The sequence below is a fragment of the Pinus tabuliformis genome, chromosome 8, assembly GCF_031772625.1.
Source record: "Pinus tabuliformis cultivar Carrire ecotype Pingquan chromosome 8, CPIR1, whole genome shotgun sequence".
NCBI lineage: Eukaryota > Viridiplantae > Streptophyta > Pinopsida > Pinales > Pinaceae > Pinus > Pinus tabuliformis.
The window spans coordinates 2,018,200,335-2,018,215,314 of record NC_142294.1 but is presented as its reverse complement, the minus strand read 5'-3'; the positions used below and the strand labels follow the sequence as shown (position 1 = coordinate 2,018,215,314).

The window sequence follows — 14,980 nt, the reverse complement described above, 5'->3', positions numbered from 1 at the left end:
ATGGAGAGAAGTGTTAGTGTTTAAAAATCTTACCCCAAAAGACAAATTTACTTAGAGCCTTTCCACCTTTAAATAGACTAAATTATATATAAATACCATAGTAAAAACCATAAATTTTTTATAAAAATAATTACTCTTAATTGACTTTCCACATTAAATAAATTAAATTAAATATAAATACCATAAATTTATATAAACATAATTACTCTTAATTGGTTCACTCCGAGTCTTCTCTTCCTTGCGCACATGAAAACGTGAAAATGTTGGTCATCTTGATTCACTTGTCCACTATACAGTCCCCGACACAAGGACGCCAGAATCCGACAGCTGGGGCCCTGTGTTGTACTGCAAGGGGTACCGTCTCCGTGGCTTTCGTATTCATTACGTCCAATTCAAGCAATTAAATTGGAATCAGCTGTAACAGTAGCGTACGAGAAGGGCTCCAGCCTACTCAGACCTTCAGCAGCTTCTTGTAAATTACCAACTTGTTTTGACCATTCAACAGTTGACTGTGATAAAGATGACTAGTCGCTCATTTCCATGAGCTGCTTTCTCTATAAATTCCACTCATTGTATGTGGCAGTTCAGAACAGAAATCTATGGCGAATAGATATCTGGAAGTTACTAACGCTGCTGTGTTGAGTTTGTTTAGCGTATGATTTTCCTGTAGAAATCTGCTTCCTCTTTTGCAGATAAAGATTTAAGAGACGACACGGTCTCTACTCCTATACTTCTGGGCTCTCCCCGACCAGACCACCGAGGTCTCCCCCAGAGATCACCAGCCCTAGTGATACTATTCGGGATTTTGCTATGACGAGTACACTGCCGGAAGTTGAGATGAATTCTTCTCTGGAAGATCGAAACAAGAGAGCTCTCGAATTCATCGAGACCGTCACCACATATGCAGACGAAGTGCAGACTCAGGTGCTCTCCTCAATCTTGTCCAGAAATTCAAACACCGAATACTTGAGGAGATACGGTCTCAATGGACGAAGTGATAGAGTCACCTTCAAGAAGTGTGTGCCAGTAATCACTTACGATGATGTGAAGCCTGACATACGTCGTATTGCTAGCGGAGACACTTCCCCCATTCTTTCTGCTCATCCAATTTCCGAATTCCTCACAAGGTATTAACCATTTTCACTCTACTCTGTATTGATCGGGCAGAAAACCATTACTGTTCGAATATAAAAACATTAAATCCTTCTTCTTAATCCTGACAAATTATTTCATGTTTTTACCTATAGAGTGCAGATATCGAAACTTGCAATAGCAGAGTCAATAATTTGTTTTTGCGGCTAACACTTTCATGAATTGTAAAATCCCTAAACTTAAATCGATTATGGATTCCAGAATATTCCATATGCGCGTGGTCTATTCTTTGACCTCGCCCATGTAGGTAGGATCCCGGGGAAATCCTCAATCAACACAAGGACGCATTGTAAAATATTTTGGAGACTGGTTTTGTATAGATTTTAGAATGTTTCGAATATATAATAGGAGTTGTTTTGTTTATCGCATATTTTAAAATATTTGGTAAATCAAATTTGCAACTACTTATTTGACAGAAGATTTCAGAATACTCAAGCTGCTCAAGTTTAAATAGATAAAATAATCCGAGATATGGACATATGCTCAAGTTTAAATAGATAAAATTAAAGTCAATTTCCGATTTTCAAATTTGAATATCCAGAATATGCTAAAATCTATATAAAATGACCCATGTCTTTTATTAGTACCAATGGGTTGCGGAAACTTGGATCCTGACAAATTTGTGTGACAAATTTTGCACAGCTCGGGAACCTCTGCTGGTGAACGGAAGCTGATGCCCACCATCCAGGAGGAATTGGAGAGAAAAGCTCTTCTCTATAGTCTACTCATGCCCGTCATGAATCAGTGAGTCTTTCTCTTTCTTAAATATCTCCAATTTCCATATTCAAATTTGTTGGAGGTTTTTTTTATTGTTGAATTTAAATGGGGGCATTTTAGGAATATTTTTAAATTCAATGACCTATAACCAAGTCAATTTGATGAAATATTCTTACCATCTTTGTACATATTTATAATATTCCTCCGGTTGAGGGCTAGACTGAATATCTTTAATTGTTGGAGATGCAGATACATGGAAGGACTTGACAAGGGAAAGGGAATGTATTTTTTCTTCATAAAATCGGAGGCAAAGACTCCAGGAGGGTTGCTCGCACGTCCCGTGCTGACGAGCTATTACAAGAGTAACCACTTCAAGGAGAGGCCTTACGATCCCTACAATGTTTACACCAGTCCTAACCAGGCTGTCCTCTGTCAGGATTCCTACCAGAGCATGTACTCTCAACTGCTCTGCGGCCTCCTTCAAAATAATGACGTCCTAAGGATGGGAGCTGTCTTCGCTTCTGGATTTATCAGAGCCATACGCTTCCTGGAAGAGCACTGGAAACAATTTTGCCTCGACATAAAAACCGGCATTCTCAACAAAGAGGTGACCGATCCATCAGTGAGAGAGGCCGTCGGGGAGCTTCTGCACCCGAATCCAGAATTAGCTGATTTTATTGAAAGGCAATGTTCAACAGAATCTTGGCAAGGAATTATAACTCGGCTGTGGCCGAACAGCAAGTATATTGATGTGATTGTGACTGGTGCAATGGCTCAATATATTCCTACTTTGGATTACTACAGCGGCGGCCTACCTCTGGTATGCACCATGTACGCTTCATCGGAATGCTACTTTGGACTTAATCTGAAACCTCTCTGCAAGCCATCAGAAGTGTCTTACACTTTACTCCCAAACATGGCCTATTTCGAGTTCCTTCCCGTTCACCGGAAACGAGAAGCAGGTGGTGACACGCTCGATTCGCCAAAGACCCTCGACGAGAAAGAGCGAGAGGAGCTGGTTGAACTTGTAGACGTGAAGCTTGGGCAAGAATACGAGCTTGTGGTCACCACATATGCTGGTACTATATGCACAAGATTTTCAATTAGACATTTCTGTGTATTATATTGGTGTGAATGTTGCATTAAAAGTTCTGGTTTTATGCAGGTTTGAATCGTTACAGAGTGGGGGATGTGCTACGTGTGACTGGCTTCCACAACACTGCGCCTCAATTCCATTTTGTATGCAGACAGAATGTTGTGCTGAGTATAGACTCAGACAAAACGGATGAAGTAGAGCTTCACAGTGCGGTACAGAACTCTGTTAAGCATCTGGAGCAGTTTGACGCACAGTTGATCGAGTATACAAGCTATGCCGACACAGCTACAATACCTGGTCATTATGTGCTCTACTGGGAACTTCGCTTCAACAGCAAAGCAGTTACAGTTCCTCCTTCGGTTTTTGAAGATTGCTGCCTGACTGTAGAAGAATACCTGAATTCTGTGTATCGGCAAGGAAGAGCGTCGGATAGGTCTATCGGCCCCTTGGAAATTAGGGTAGTCGAGAAGGGAACGTTCGACGAATTGATGGATTACGCTATCAGTAGAGGGGCATCCATAAATCAATACAAAGCTCCCAGATGCGTTAAATTCACCCCCATTGTTGAGCTTCTCAACTCCAGGGTCATGCATTCCTACTTCAGTACGCAGCCGCCGCATTGGACTCCCGGATGCAGAGATTGGGCGTAACTCGGATGGAGAGATTGGCAATATCATGAGTTTATGTGATTAAATTAGACATGTGATTACATAGGTGGAATATGGAGTGATGTTCGAACGGAATATGTAGTTTTCTTATTGTTATTATATTGGGTTAAAATAAATGGTTAAAAGGTATATTGTTATTATATTGGGTAAAAATAAAATGGTTGAAATTTCGTTTGGGTTTGAAATTTGGTTAACCTTGGTTTGTGCGTTGTTGTGTTGTACCGAGAAATATAAAGACAGTTATTCAAATTTCACGAATGATAGGTGACACGTTTATAGAAAAAAATCGCTGAATCTTAATTTTGTTTTTTCAATTTATAAGTCTTTCGATTCAAGATTCAAGTGTGTAATTTATATAATTATTTATAAATTTTGTAGATATAAATTATATTATAATTAAAAAATAGTTTGGTATGTTTATTTATTATAAAAAAGGTTTATGTTGAGAATTTATAGAAAGAAAATAAAGTTATATTCACAATTTTTTTAATTATAAATATGATATATATAGAGTTGGAATTAGATTTAACTAATTTTAAATTGGGAGATTGTAGTTGAAAGAATATCTCAATTATCTATAACAACTCCAAACCAATTCTAGCATACCGCATTAATGGAAACATTATCTTCAACATCCTCCTTTAATGTTTACATTACAAATTACAATAACAAATTACAACATTGATGTCAACACTAGTATATGTTTGGTTTGGCCATCATTACCACTTTCACACACTATGACATCTCACAAACTCCACTCTTTCTCCACTACAACTTCGAGCTTACCACTTGACCAGTTTAAGACAAAATTGCTTCTAACCATCATTGACAAATTTGTAGGACTGACGCTTCTTAACATACTTTCAATTGGTTGTTTTTCCAAGGGAGATGTCTCGATACTAAACCACTCTATTGACAAACTCCCATCCAATGAAGACATAGTGCACCATGTTCCAATGTTATATAAGGAAGATATTTGAATACTAAATGTATTCAACAATTAGTATTACAAAGTGACTTGCTTTACACAAGCTTATTGACATACAAACATTAGCCAGTAGTCATTGTTTTCGGGTCACCACATCCTTCAAGAACCAAAGATTATAATAGACTATAGATAATTAAATGATTGATTGTTCTTATGGCACCATATTCAACAACAACTACTGGTTTAAACTACATCACTCTGTTCAATATGGTTGATTTGTATCTCACAAACAAACCTAACTAAAGTACGATAAAACAAATTCTTTAAGAAATAAGGAAACAAATCACATGATAGAAAAACTAATCAATCACTCTCCTCCAAATAGAAATTATATACATTTCCTCAGGTTCGATTCTCTGTGTGTTATACTTGAGAATCAATAGTTTTGCTCCAGCTAAATCAGAAATTAAGCCTTCAGGAAAATTTGGCCATGGAAGATAGATCCCCAAATTTCTGTGAAGGAAATTTGGGACACATGTTGTACACTGAATGCACTAGACTGGGCACTACCAATCTCCTCACACCATTACAAACAATATGTGATTGGGCATACAAATGCACTAAACCGCATCAAGATTAGCTACAAAACAGGGGCACAAAGGCCCTTCCAATTTATAATAATGTAAATAACAATCTATTCATCATTGAACACTAAAATTCTTGGTAACACTATACTCATTAAATTTCTAAGAATCTTCCAATTCTAGGATATTTTCGTGTCTCGTAAATGTGTGGATAAATTTAGTGTAACTCTCGTTCCACCCATTAAAGGACTTTGAGTCTTCTTTTCTATGTATTTCCATGATATTACTAGGATCCTTTCAATTCTTATACAAAGCAAGAAGCCCATTGTGCATTTAAAAGGAAATTGCAGGTCTTAGATCTGACACTATTGCAAAGCGAATACCACAGCAATAGAAGACCATGGAATCCAAATTACAAACTCCACAGTAAGCATGAGCTTTGACAATCATTTTCTTTTTGCACAATCTGGTTGTTTTCGTCACGTTTGGAATACACTAAAATCTTGAACATAAACAAATTGAAATGAAAGCGTAGAAGCATGGCTATATCTGAGATCAAAGAGAGGGGTGAGCCCTTATTTACACAGATCTCCTGTAGATCAAGACTTATGAACGTTAGTTCACGTAGATGTCAAGACGACACTATACACAAATTACACAAATTACCATATGATTGGTCTCACACAACATCAAATCTAGCAAACAGATGGACGATTCAATCAACACGGGCATGGACAACATTCTATTGCAGCTTCCCACAAGTGGCTTAGCACAGTTATCCAGTTCCACAACAAGCATCAATGGAAAAATGTCTTTTCTAACTTGAATATCGGTAGAGCCTTCACGCTACTTGTTTTCTCTATATCTGTGCTTGATGTCTCACTTTAAATTAATGTGGAGCTACATTGCTTTCACTCTTCTCCTTAGACCATATGGTTGACATTTGGGCTAAAACGATTTCAATTCCATCATTCTGAGACACTCTCCTCAGACATGGATGAAGCATATTTACAGGAGAAGCCCTAAAAAAAAATCTATACACAACTACACATAAACAAACTATACTCACACTTGTACCTATTCCTGGGCCCTCCCATAAGGGAGTCAGGCCCAAAAGGTCTCTGATATCAAGAAAGAAAACAAAGTTACAAACAAATAGTTTTCACACCTTCAATCACAAATATGCTACACATATATAGTTGGAATTAGATCCAACTAATTCTAAATTGGGAGATTGTAGTTGAGACAATAGCTCAACAATCTACAACAAATCAAATCAACACCAAAGGAATTCTAGTGTAGTTCATTAATGGAAGCATTATTATCAACATTCACTATAGGGGAGATGTTGTTTTATGAGGATACATTTAAAAATAATAAAATAACACATAAAAAATATTTCAATTTCCACATAATTTTATATTAACTTTATATAGAGAAATAGAGTAATTTAAAGTAAAAAAATTCTATTTATGTTTTCATTGTTTTCTACTTTTTAGTATATATAATTTCTTCACTAATCAATATAGAGTTTTACACAAAAAATCTAAAAATATAATATTGATATTAAAATGTAGTACAAGGTGATGTATAATTGATTTTATGTTTTGTTGACATAAAGTAAAATAAAATTATTTTAGTCTATATTAAGAGAGATAATTTTATCACAATTTTATATAAAGAGAATGAAGTAATTGAAATTAAAAAAAAAAATCTTATAATACCACTTTTCATTATGAAAGAGAGATGTGTAATTATTTAATTCTTAATATAGAATTGATATGTATCATTTAAAAAAATATTAATAACAAAAAAAAAAATCAATATGGATTATAAATGAAATATTTTAGATAGATATTTCTTATTTCACGGATAGATACTTTTTAATGCAAGGTAAAATGGAGATTTGTTTTTCCTTTAATGCTTAATATGGAGTTGGCATGTAACATTTCAAAAAAAATATTAATAATAAAAAAATGGATTTAAACATGTATCTCTCTATATAAAACAGGAGATTCTATTTCATAAATATTTGTTGTTTTATACTTAAGTATGTGGAGATGTTGTCCCTTAATATTACATTTAAACTAATAAAAAAATCTATATTAACAAATTAAAAAATAATAATAACAAACAAATCTTTAATTTTACATAATTTTATATAGAGAGAAATAATCAAAAGCAAAAAGTTTATAATTGTTTTCTGCTTTTTAGTACAAGGGAGATGTCACTACTCAATATGGTGGTCACAACTAATATTGATGTTGCAATCCAACATCAAAGAGATGTGTAATTAGTTAACACATATAAAACAAAATCCATATATATATATATTTCAAATTCCAGTTCATGAAACTATAAATCTTAGTGGGTTAACCTAAGAAACAAATAGTAAAACATTTCAATTTCCATTTTAACTTACATATAAACTTTATACCTTATAAAATAAAAATGTAATTGAAATTAATCCATATTAATCTTAGATCTATCATTTAGAGGTGTAAATATTTTTTCAGGTTTTATAGTATAAGATAGATTTGTACTTTAAGGTTTTGGATAGGGGTGAGTCTGAGGATCGAGGTGGGGTCTCGTGGGATGAGCCCACCACCCCTGTCGAAGTGATGGGCATTAAAAGCTAGGCGGAACAACTCATCCATAGCATGAGCCCACATGCAACATTGTAGATGGATATTAATAGTATGGTTGGGGTGGTAAGAATTATGGTTTCCGTGGTTGGTGGTAGAGGTCGTCACCTAAGGAGGGGTGAGGAGACGAAACCCCTCCCTCCAGTGTGTGTGTTAAGACTTGTTGCTCACCGAGGATTGCTCTGTTGAAACTTTAAGAACCAAGCAAAGTATGGGATGGCCAGAGGTGTGGAGGCACTAATTGGGGAAAGCAAATCTCGAGTTGGGTGTGCAATTTGGTGGGAGTCAGTAGAACACTTGTTTTGGATGACATTGCAAATGAGACTGGGTTATACACACAGCTAGTGTGTGTTTTCACTCGTGGAAATTGTTCTCCTAGCCGCTCAGTTTCAGTGTTTTCTGGTAATTTCTCGTTGGTATGCTATTTGTCATGGACGAAGTTTCCCAGTGTTGTCCGTGTGTTGGTTATTTGGGTTTTTCTTGGTTTTGAGTTTGGCAACCAGGAATAGGAATTTAGTTTTGTTCTTCTCTATTAACAAAGTTTTTTTTGTATCAATTAAGTCATTTTCTTGAACAAATGGACAAGTGTGTAGCACTAAGTTGTTGGGTCCGTGGTATTTCCAAAATAGTTAATCTTGGTTCCAAGCTTGTTTGCTATGCTCTTCAAGTTATAATGGTATTTTTTTATTATACCTAAGTTGAGCCTTTATTTTTAATTTTTTTTATTATCCCTAGGTCGCTGAAGAAGTTAATCTTATAATAAAATTATACTCTTATCTTTAAGGTGGCATGTATGTATTTTTCAAAACCTTGCGATAATTTTCCAAAGAGATTTGAAGCTGCGCCGTGATAATTGTTACAAGAAGGGACAATAAAGTTGAAACACTTGTTTAAGAGAACAAACGTAAAGCGAAAGTGTGTTACAAGACTATGTTATAACTCTCTTGTAACCTTCTCACTATAAATTCCCTAGAAAACTGCCCTTCACGTTCTCTTCTTGGATCATAAGTTTTTTCTTGGGTTAGGTATGTTCATTGATTTTTCGTGAGATTCTATTATTGTTTTTGTCGACAAAATTTAGTACAAACTTTTCATGTTGTTTTTGTCTACAAAATTTAGAGTTGAACATTGGTTATAGCGATGGGTTCACCTCAGGTGATGATGAGACCGAAAAAAGGAATTGTTTTATATAAGAAGTATTTTGAACATGTGGATAATAATATTTATTTATTCAGCATTCCCCACGGTTTCCATCTACCCAAATTTCTGGTAAAAAAGTTTTCTTATTACAGATCTTAAAATAATGGTTTCATTGTGGTAGAAAAGTCTGGTTCCTGCAAATCTTGCAATAACGGTTTAACTGTGTCATTGTTCGGGCTCTTTTTACCCTTCATTCACTACACTTGCTCACGAATCTTGTGGCCTCGTTGGGCCATTTTGTACCCTTCATTCCAACGACTCTTATGGCATCGTATAGGTGGATTCATGCTCTTAACACTACATAGGCATGCAGAGCATGAAGACTTTAAACCTAATCACGCTACGGTGCGGGCCATGAAATCTACAATAATAACTCACGGTTTTTTTCATTGTTTATTTGATTTTATTTGGAATTAGGTTTTATAGAGTTTTCGTTTGGCTACTTGTTTTTGCACTTAATTCATTTTATTTTTGTGAGTTTTGTTTTCTAAGCTGGCCCTTGAAATTTGAAGTTTTTTTTAGCTAACCAAAGTTTAATGGATTTTTTTTTGTTTTTAAATCAACGATTTAGATTATTTAAAGATTGATTCAAATATTTAAGGTACAAAATTTATAGGGGAAAATTTTTAATACAGAGGTAGAACATTGATTTTTAACATATCAAACCATTTTGTAAAGTTTGTAGTAATCATCTTTTTATTTTATTTTTTATCATTTCGAAAAAATTGGAAGGGAAATGAATCATTTTGATGGTTGGTCTTCCAAAGGTAGCCTATAAAAATAAATGATTGCTATAGTGAATACTATTAGGATCATGGAACACCAAGAGAAGTGATGGTGTCTAAAGATATCGTTTCTTGGGATCTGACTGACCCCGAAGGAAAAATTTGCTTGGAATCTTTCTACTTTTAAATAAACTAAATTAGAGATGAATGCCATGAGTTCTCATAAACCTGGAGCTAAAAAAAATTAGTAACTTGAGTGAGTGAAGTTTACTTGAACTACCCTAACAATCCCCCCCTTAAAATTGACTCGGAGAGATTAACCCGATACCAATCATTCATCAACCATCTCACATGAGATCTCACATTACCCCCCTCAAGCTAAGATGCCAGTACACCTACTACACTAGTACCTATCCAAGTGGTCCATTCCACAACTTGATGACTCCATGTGCCACTGCACTACATGTATGCCTCATCAAAGTCTTAAGGCCTTGTAAAATTCCATGCTTATGTGCAACATGTATCCCTGAGCAACAAGTCTTACAACTTTTAAGGGAAATACACATATCTTGGACCAAAACCCTTAGCGTATTCATACACCACTACTGTTATCACACCAATAAAATTATCATCACATGTTGGCTCCTTCACTATCCTTAAACCATTGACTCCATCTTTTTTTTCTCATTCATATGACCACTCTCTTGCTACACCTCTAGTTTTGCCAATCCATATCTTGCCCCGATCTTTTTTGCTACTTTACCTCTCTCTACATATATATCCAATCCATATTACTTATCCACATCCTTGCTATCATTCTGCATCCTCTTCCTAGATTTTCTTTCTACTCTTTCTTCTCTCTTCGTTATTTTCTGCCTCAAATCATTCAACTCAAAAAACCTGACTAGTGTGTTTCATTAAAGCTCTTTTCAAGCTTCACATAGGAGCATCCAATCAACAACTTAGCAAACAAATATTTTCATCCTCTACATGTAGCAATGCATTCTCCCAACAACACACATTCATACAATGCACCACAACACACCGACTCCACCCAAATTGGCTTCTGGCACACTCTCATGCTAGCTCTAGCCACTCCACTCTATGATGGCCACACTTGCTCAAACAAAAAGTGCATCACTTTAACACTAGCTAGTTTATTCCTTACACTCTGCAAATTGGGCATGGATTCAATTATTCCTTACACACTACATTAAAGTAGACATTCTTTGCTTACTAGATTGTAGCAATGACATTCCTATCTAATGACTTCCAAGCTTCATCTATCATTTTTGGGGGTTTCTTTTCAACTCCTTCAATTGGAAAATACTAATCATTCTGAATCAATATATCCTCCATTTATGATTTCGATATGGCAAAATTGGACCCTTTCAACTTCTCCATATTACTTATTGGATTAGTCTCCATATTGCTAAGCAAATCTAGCTCACAATATTAGCGATAAGAACCTACAACTCTTCTACCAATTGTTAGGATCAGAAAACACTAAGAGAAGTGGTGGGCCTAAAGACACCGTTGCTTGGGAACTGACTGGCCCTAAATGACAAATTTACTTGGAGTCTTTCGACCTTTAAATATACTAAATTAGAGATAAATACCATGAGAAAAACCATGGATTCTCGTATACATGGAGCTAAAAAATTGTCAGTAACTTGACCTAGTCAAGTTTACTTGAACTATCCTAATAAATACATCTAAGAGGTAGATGCAAAGAGAACTTCGGAAATTTTAAAGGGTAATAGCAAATATGAGAGCTCTCGAAGAATGCAACTTACTTTAATATCAGAGGATCAAGTTGTCAAAGAGCTTGCTTATGATGATAAATGTGCATTTTAACCATGGTCAATTATAATTGTCTTTGTATTGAGTAATAATGCTTGAGACTTTTAGGCATGGATAACTCACCCTTTGTAATGAATATTCAAAGTTTAATAAATCCCCACTGGTTTGATTTTCTTCCCTATTTAAAATTTTAGAGTAACATCTTCATTTCTATTATATACTACTTTTTAGATTATTTTTGTATATTATAATCTATTTTATAGTTGTGTAAAATTAATTGAAATTTTAGAGTAACATCTTTATTTCTATTATATACTATGTTTTAGATTATTTTTGTATATTAGAATATATTTTATAGTTGTGTAAAATTGATTAGCATAGTATTAAATCGTTAAATGATTTCAGTGATAATGTATGGTAAGCGCGTGTAGTAACATTCCATTTTTCGGTATAGACAAGTTAGGAGGGTATATATATAAATAAATGAAAAAAATAATATAAATTATAAAAAACAGTTTGTAAAAAATATAAATATAAATTATATAAAAATGAAGAAAATAGATATATAAATAATTAAAAAATTAATTAAAAAATTATAATATAATATTAATATAAATGGTATAAAAATGAATAAAATAGATATACAAATAATAAATTAATTAATTAAAAAATTATAATATATTATAAAATTAGTTAAATAAATAAATTAAGTAATAAACCAACAAAATTATAATATATTATAAAGTTAAATTTAAGTAAACAAAAAGAAAAGGAACGTCAAATATAAATGCGAGAAATTGTAAAAGAATAAGCAAAGGAATTTGGATTAATATAAAAAATAATGATTTAATTAATATTAAATTACAAAGGAATTTGGATTAACGTAAAAAAAAAAATTAATAATATTAAATGAAAGATATGAAGATAAAAGTAAGGAGAATAATTTTTAAAGAGTAAGATTAATATAAAATATATAAAATATATAAATTAATAAATTAAATATTAATTTTATTATAATAAAGTTAATTAATTTAAATTAATTGTAAGGCATATTAAGTATAAGTAAATTTTTTTAATTATATATATATATATATTTTCTAATAATGAGAAGTTTTTTTTTTTTTTTTTTTTGGGTATAAAGAAATAATGGTTACTTTTGAAATATGAAATACAATTTTTTTTTTTAAAGAGGTTAAGATTTTGATAATATTTTGAAAAAAATATCATTAAAATGAATATAAAGTGGATGATAAAATTTAAATCTTAAAATTTAGGTAAATATTAAGTCTCATACAATTTATTTATTTATAATATATTTCAAAATCAACACATCATGGTTAATGCTTTCCTAACATTAAACGAGTCCTTTAGCGAAGAGGAGAAAATTTTAAAGCTAGGGGGTTTGTGAATTGTTAAAGGGGAGAAAATTTAAAAGCTAAGGGGTTTGTGAATTGTTAAAGGGCCATAAAATCATGAACTATATTGTAACTTGAAGTTGTCGAAATAATTTTTTAGCAATTATTGGATACTATTTTTGTCATTTTGGTTTTCACAACAAAATATCCTTATTCATTATCATAGATTGTTATGTCTATTATGAGTACTTAATTATTATGTGATATCTATGTGAATGTCTTGTTATTCTCAATTTTGTTTTAATTGTTTGGAAATGCAGGCTATTAGAAGTTAATTCTATTGAGAATCAATGTTTTCTTCTCAATCCAATTAATTGTTTTCACTAAGACCTATAGTTGTAATAGTATCATTGTTGCAATTGCTTGCCAAATTTCTATTTATGTTCCTATATAGTGGCAAGTAGTTGATTATGGATATTGTTTATAAGACAAGTAATGGTAAGTCTTTGATAAGCTTGCATGCAAAAATTGATGAAGGATTGAGATCATACACTTCTCCTACAACCCATATCCAATTGTTTCTTGGATATTGGGGTTGTACACATATCATACACATCAACAAGGGTAATCTTTACCATGTAATACATGGTAGTATCTTCCCCTTTGATTTTTTGATTAGATGAATGCATGTAAGAATCAAATGAATTGTTGAATTGGAAATGTATGATTTAATTCTTGCATTCCATTAACCTTTGGATTTTATCTTTGTTATGTTATATATCCAACACCACTTTGTTGAGTTTTTCTTTTTTAATATCAATACATTTGATAGTTTATTGTTTCTCTCATATTTCATTAAATATGGAGCTAATGATATGTACATATATATTAAGTTTGTATTGAACTTGATTATTAAAAAATGGGCCATGATTGGGAGTGATACAATTCAAAATTAAGAGAATGGGAATTAAACGAAAGAGTTATATTTCAAAACCAATCATAAAAAATAAATACATGATCATTCTCATGTCAACTACCAAAGATAAAGCAAATGATTTTCTAGTTGCTAGCCTCATCTAAGCATATTTATTCACATATATTGTTATGGGAAATATTGGCTTTTAACCACAATGTCCATGTTCTAACTTATTGTTGGAGAAATGCATTATACTTATTGTTTACTTGACTTCAATGCTACAGTAATTAATTATATTTCTGTTAATGTATGGGAAAATGCAGTCATTAATCAAAGCAATGTTATCTCCACTAATTATGGAATGCATCACTCTTTTTCCATAATGGAGGTAATGCATATATATTTCTTAATTGTTGGATTATATTTACAAACACATATGTAGGTTTTGGGTAACTCTGCTACATAGTATTTCTTGAGTTTGATAATTAATGGTTTGTTGGTGTGGATATCATTTAAACACAGGAGGACATATTTATTACCCAGTTTCAACCAATGAAGAGTAAGACTAATCGACCAATCATTAAATAAGACACTATGATTAAAACTAGAGAAAGATACATAACATTGACGGTGTCTCAAAAGTGAACAACTTGAGATATCTAATTCAATTTGGTATCAACATACAAAAGGGTTCAATAAAAGATAATGTTATGAATGATAGAAAATTGCAGGGAATTACTTTTTTTTTCCAAGAAATAATTAGAAGTTTTATATTAATTAAAGGTTGGATTATGGGCCATAACCCTTATAGCAGTATTTTGAGATTCGAACATAAGAGAATTCATCTACCCACACAATAAAAAAATCCATGCTTGGCACTGCAGTTCTTGCTAATAAATAAAAAGTCACCACTAATAACTTGACAAAAGGAACCAAGCATAAAAAAACACTTGTAAGGAAGAATAAGGAAATTTAAAAATGACGATGTCCACCATCAAATTCGGCCATTTGCTAGAAGTATCATCTCCTTGGCGACAACGAGATTTTTCTTCTCCTTATCGGAACTGAAGCCAATGCCACCCTATCCAAATTTAGCACTTCAAGTGACAAAATTTTCCATTAGAGTAACCCAATAATTGAGGGAAGAGAGCTCCTCACGCAACACATTCAACAAGAGTTCCATGTTCCTGA

At 33.0% G+C, this 14,980-nt stretch overlaps 1 protein-coding gene across 1 annotated transcript; it reads left to right on the top strand.

The window, feature by feature from the left end:
* The first annotated feature begins 607 nt into the window (after positions 1-607).
* Positions 608-3,805, top strand: LOC149244512 (indole-3-acetic acid-amido synthetase GH3.6-like). The gene is made up of 4 exons (XM_089368020.1): positions 608-1,127; positions 1,795-1,896; positions 2,119-2,948; positions 3,035-3,805. The coding sequence occupies exons 1-4, from the start codon at positions 811-813 to the stop codon at positions 3,613-3,615; spliced, it is 1,830 nt and encodes a 609-aa protein (XP_089224146.1). The 5' UTR covers positions 608-810; the 3' UTR covers positions 3,616-3,805.
* The last annotated feature ends 11,175 nt before the right edge of the window (positions 3,806-14,980 follow it).